This window comes from Nestor notabilis, unplaced genomic scaffold (assembly GCF_000696875.1).
Source record: "Nestor notabilis isolate BGI_N333 unplaced genomic scaffold, ASM69687v1 scaffold5497, whole genome shotgun sequence".
Classification (NCBI taxonomy): Eukaryota; Metazoa; Chordata; class Aves; order Psittaciformes; family Psittacidae; genus Nestor; species Nestor notabilis.
In genome coordinates, this window is record NW_009934991.1 from 85,773 (window position 1) to 91,772 (window position 6,000).

Below are 6,000 nucleotides of genomic sequence, written 5' to 3' on the forward strand. Positions count from 1 at the left end.
TTTTTCTCCCTCATCCTTTTCTGGTTTTCTTTCCTGGCCCAGTTGGTAAAAAGGGGGAGTTAATGATTTCCTGCAGCCCTCAAGATCATGGACACCAAGTCTGGGCTGTTTCCCAACTCTCAGCGTGTCCCTTCCTTTCCACTGGTAGCAGCAGTGAGTGGAGGCCAAGGCAGGAGAGAGAGGAGATGTAAAAACCAGAGACCAAAAAGTGTAAGGTGAGTGGGAGCTATGAGGTGAGGGAAATGATTATGTAGGGAAGCTTGTGTGCTCATGTGCCTGTGCTATTGGGTGAGTCTTGGAGTCACTTTCAGTTGGGCATCCTTTACAATGTTGAAAGAAATTATACGTGACTTGCAACAATTTAATTTATTGGCTAGTGCACACAGTAAATTGCTGGGACTAACGTGCTCCTGAGCTATACTTATCACCCCCAGTACAGGCACTTGAGGGCATCTGGTGGCATGACCGTCACCAGTAGCTGTTGCTCCTTGGGATAGGTTGTGTCTCAGTATTGCTGAATTGCCGTCTTTCAAACCTCAGCCTTTTTCTTCAGCTTTTTGTGTGTTTTCTCATTGGTAACCTTCACTTGAGCCTTTGAGTTGTTATTGATTTAAAATCTTATTGTTGCTGAGTTTTTATGCTCCCTCCTTTTTTTGGGTGGGGGTGGTGGTTCTTGATTGCTCTGGGGCGACTGATTCAGCTGCAGGTACAAGAGGTCTTCTGTGGCAGAGAATTCCTCCTCCAAATGTGTTTATGAGGTCTCTTGCCTGCTTTTGGATGGTTTTTTCTTACTTTACCTTTCAGGATCACATCATTCAGTTGCATCATGCTTCATAAAAGTGCTGGCACATGTTACCGCTTAAAATAATAGTGATTCGGATATGCTGGAATTCTTGTGAAATGTTTGAGGAGATGGTAGGCTGTCCCTCATTTGCTATTTGTTTTTTTCAGAGTTGCTTCCAAAATCTTACATTTCAGTCATGTTTTAGCTGTCTTTTCTTTGCGAGCAACTGAATGGTATTTATTTTCTTTTTTTTTTTTTTTTTCTTCTGATATTGGAATGAGTTTGTATTCTCATTATTCACAGGGTATAGGATTTTCAGCTTTGCGTTCCAGTGTCATTGATGAATACCATGGTGGCAAATGCCTTAAGCTAAAATACAAATTTTCACTTTCTTATGTATTATTAAAGGTAGTGGTGTTAGTCTATGAAAAACTAGTTTATAGGTAATAATAAAGAATGACCAGTCTGTTCTTTCCTACATTCAAGCCAATGTCCAGTATGTATGCTTTCCTGGGAATGCAAAAATGGCTCCTTTGCTTGTACTACACTGAACATAGTTTCAGTAGGGATGGGACTTACCACTTCAAGTATAAATAATGAAAACTAAGAGCTTGTGTAATTTCTGCCATAAATACGAGAAAAAGCAGGAATAAAAACCTTGTGGGCCATTAACTTTGTATTACATTTTGAAGGGGAGAAATATTTAATAAAGCTTAAATGATAACACATTTGGGTTTTGCAAAATGGGACAGATTTCAAACCATATTTTTTGTCAGTTTGTTTTTGGCAGATGGTGACAACTTAGTGATATGTTAATTTGAGGCTACTAAATGGGCAACGATCTGACCAATATAGTAAAACCTAACAATGAGCTGTTATACTGGATATGAGTCCGTGGCGTGTAACCATCTATAGAGAAAGTATACTTGATATGCAGAATACTATTTATTTAGCTATAGTCACACAATTAAAATTTTGGGCAGAGAGGAAATTAAATATACTTACTTATGTTTGCAGTGAATAAAAGCAATTATATAGCTACTTTGTGCCTGGGGATAATTTTTTTCTTTTTTTTTTTAATTTTATTTAGTTTTTCAAGTGTGAGTTGTTTTGTTTGATTTAGTTAGTATTTTTTGGCATTCATATCAAGCCGCTGGAGCTTCCCTGATATCACCCTCTGTAGAGAGTGGTTTATGAAGAATGCATATGAAGAGATAGCCCCAGAGGGTGAGATTAAGGGAGAAGTTTAAACTGGGTTTCTGTTGCTGTCCTTTGAGGTGATGGTAGTGTTCAGCTTCTCAAAAGTAAAACGTATCTCCTCAGCTCGTTATGACAGAGTACTGCAAGCATGTTATTCAACCTGATAAGAGCACTGGATACTTAATTAGCTGGAAAGTTAAAAATTGACTTTTCAGTATTGTAGAAGCATAATCAGTTTGGCTGAGTTCATGTGAAGGTTTTGAGGTTTTATTGTAATCCCAACTTCTCATGATTACTTCTCTCCTTTCCCTCACCCCAATTTTATCTAAGCACCATGTATTCAAATTGAAACGGATTAGATTTAAGATTCTGATAGAGCATCAGACTTTCAGTCCTGGAGGTTTATAAATCATTTTCTGAATCTGTGGTTTCCCCATTTGGTGTACCAGTTTGTACCCTGTGTGTTTGTATGAACATGTATGTAGTGACTAAAATTGCACATTGGTAGTAAGCATCACTGAGAGACAGGATGAAGGATGGGAAAAGTAGCATTTAATCCTTCAGTCCGCTTCATAAGATCCCTGTTTCTGTCTTGGTTTAGACAAAAAGCTAAGCTTTTATCTTAGACTACTAGTTCCTTGCTTTTGTTGTATCTGTACAGATTTTCTGTGTGAGCAGTCCTGTTAGCTTCAGTGATTTTTGAGTTTCCTGGGAAAAGTTAGGAGTGACTTTATTTGTGTAGTATCACCCAACTAGAACTGTCCCAGTAGTATGGCTATATAAACCATACCTCTGAGTGGTTGACAAAGTAACAGTTATTGCGTTCACTTAGGAAAAAGAATTATTTTATCATCAAAAGGAGGAATTTCAGCATTTTCAGGATATTAGCAGAAGAAAATATTTTGACCCGTGTCTTCAGAATGTTTCTACTGAATCAAATGTTTGTCTCTTAACAAACAACAAAAAAAAAAACACCTAGAAAGACAGACATATATTTTAATGCTGGCAGCCAGGGATTATATATTAGTTTTAAAATGAACCTTCTTATAGCATTTAGAAAGCAGTTATTTTGGTTACTGTGATTGAGGTCAGGAGCTCACTGATGGCACTTGTGGTGCATGAACTTGTGCACACTCTTCTGAATTTTTACTGCAGACTTCCAGACACTTCTGCTGTCATGGGGAGCTGTATCAGGCACTTGTGGTTTCAATTTTGGGCATATATCTGATGCCATTTCCTCATAGCCTCAGTTTGGACATAAACTTTCCATCTGGGAATTAAGATCCATTTAGTATGTATAAAACTTTAATTAATATGTAATATCATACTTCTTTTCTTGTTGACTTCTGAAATGCAAGAGCAGGCTCTAGATTCTAATGAAGAATCTCTTGCCTTCATGTTTTATTAAGTCTCTTATGCTTTGATGCTTGGGATGAATTCAGGTGAATAAAGGTGGACTGTTGAATTGTAAGTCTTGTTGCCTTAGAAGTGCCTAAATAATCGCCATTTTCCCGGTAATTTTTGTCTTACTTTTCTTGCTGCTGTGTTTTGCCCACTTAGGAAAGTGTGACAGGTGAAGATAATAAAAATTATGCTATTGTTTCCCAATAAATGCACTGTAAAGCCATGAGATCCTACTATTTGTAAAGCATATTGATAGTTATTTAATTGTATAATTCTTTGTAAGACAGAATTGGCAAACGGGATTTTAGCTGAGAATTAGAAATTAGAGAATTTTGAACTCTTAAAAAGAAACAAAAAAAGTGTCAGCTTTAAATGAGGAAAAGGGGTTGGCTGAAACTACTATAGCCTTGAGACTAAACTGAAACAAAACAAAGGCTACCATACTTTGCAATGTACAGTCTCTAAATTTGTCTTATTTGATACCATTTTTCCCAAAATTTTGGAAAGTGCAGTCTCCCTTTGGCACACCTGTCCTCATACAGCCACTTCAGTTTGCAGCAGCTTCTTTCCTCCAGGAGGATGATTGTAGTTATTTGATGGAAGTGCTTCTGTTCACTCTTAAATTGTGGAGGAATGAAGCCTCTCTCAGCAGCTGGCAGTGGTTTCTGAGCAGTGTAAATACTTGCTCCTCTGTCCTGAAGGAACTGAACAGCCAGCAGCCAGACCATTCCTGTTTAAGACTTTGTGACCAACACTTTTGAGACACCAGGTAAAAAGGATGTAATGCCACAATTTGGAATACTCTGATGTGGATTTAATGTTTTGGATTATGTCTTAATTTTCTAAAATAGACTTTTAAATTGATCTATTGAGTGTAAACAACATATTAGGATATTCTGGAAACAAAAGCCAAAGGACACCTTTATATCTTAATGATGCTGGTGGTATTAAGAGTTATTTCTGGAGTCTAAAGTCATTGCATGCACTTCAGAAGCAGTTATATGTCTTACACATGTGACTGAATGTGCCTTGTGTTTGCTTCAAGACTAAATTTACTATACATACCACCAAATTTTTGCTAAGTTAGGATGATGCTAAAGTTTAGATCTTGTGCTATAGAACTTCTATTTTGTATCGGGTAAATCTACATGGAAATTTGTATTCTTTAAAGTGGGTTGTTTTTTTTCCTCTTTCCCCCAGCCAAGCAACTGAATCATTGAAAACACACAGGTTCAGCTGTATAAATGTGGCATTGTAATACTGCTATTTAGAAATCATTTAATAGCTGTGCATCTCAGGCCGTCATCGTCTATTTGTACTCAAGGCCCTGTGAAGGAAGGAAATGTTCCTCTCGGGTTCCTATATAAAAATGGTTTTCAGAAAGGTCAAGTGGACATCTGTTACTAGGCTATACTGCAGACCAGTTGGGAATTGAACTTTTGACTCTGTAACCCTGTCCGAAGGAGCCAGTAATTTTTTAAAAACTCCAGAGCAGTGTGAGTGGATGATACTAAGGTATTTATGCTTCAGGGAGAGCCAGAACTGGAGAGTTGTGGCTTTCAAATATGGTCTTTCAAGAAGAACATCTCCTGATGGTCTTTGCACAGGCTGCATGCCATTTAAGAAATACAGTGTGTCATTTATAAGCAACCTTCTGGTTCTTGTTACAAACAACATCATAGTGCTGCTTTGCTGAAGAAGATATACTTCAGGGTCTAATAGATTAAGAGCATCTATTTCAAAAGTATTGTGAGTTGAGGTGTTCTCCAAGAGAAGAAGATGGTCTGACAGATCACCGCTGTAGTGATCAATGTATTACAGTATGACATTTTTTTGAAGTATGGACCCTTAGGAACAGGTTTTCTCCAAAACTGTAAATTGTATCAGTAATTTAAACATGGCATTTCTATAACGTTAAATTTGCTACAATTATGATTGGTTTTGTAGTATATTATTGAAATGGATGTTTGCAAAGCAGAGTTTTTTTGCTCTTTGCCCACCCCCACCTACCCCTAGATTGGTCTTTCAGTTGCTGTTGGGAAGTACAGTTGCTTAATTTCCCTTGTTTGCTGTGTAACCTACTGATGTTGCAAGTATCTGCTTCATTGTCTCTTTCCTCTTGCTTCCCCCTGCTCCCACAAAACACACAGGAAGTAATTTTGGTACTGCAAAGGACCTAGCAGAAGAAATAAGATCATTAACATCAGAGAAGGAGGGGCTGGAAGGACTTCTCAATGAACTGTTGGATCTGAGTGCCAGAAATGTCCGAAAACTAGAGAGAATCAAAGATGATTACACCAGACTGAAACAAGAACTTGAACAAGGAGAGACTGCCTTTGGTAAGTAGTTCACAGGCTCTTACATCTCTTGCTCAGTCATGAGCTCCTAGATGTCTACTAGGTCTGATGAACCATCCTGTGTTTCATAAAACATACTATTTTTCTGAGGTAAGTTTTGCCAGGACCCAGATAAACATTATGCTGAATATGCTTCCAGCTATTTCCAATTGAGGTGAGAAAGTCTGAGGAGGAGAAGGGGTATCCCAGTAATATACAGATTTTTGAAATCTATCTTAGTCCTGTTCCAAAAAACTGTCTTTTCTAAGCCCATTT

The 6,000-nt window shown here is 37.8% G+C and overlaps 1 protein-coding gene across 1 annotated transcript in view; it reads left to right on the forward strand.

The window, feature by feature from the left end:
• DISC1 (disrupted in schizophrenia 1) overlaps positions 1 to 5,735 on the forward strand; it is an 89,260-nt gene extending 83,525 nt beyond the window's left edge. Inside the window, exon 9 of the mRNA XM_010017598.1 lies at positions 5,543 to 5,735. Coding sequence (XP_010015900.1) covers positions 5,543 to 5,735 — 193 coding nt within the window. The remainder of the gene's footprint in view (positions 1 to 5,542) is intronic.
• The last annotated feature ends 265 nt before the right edge of the window (positions 5,736 to 6,000 follow it).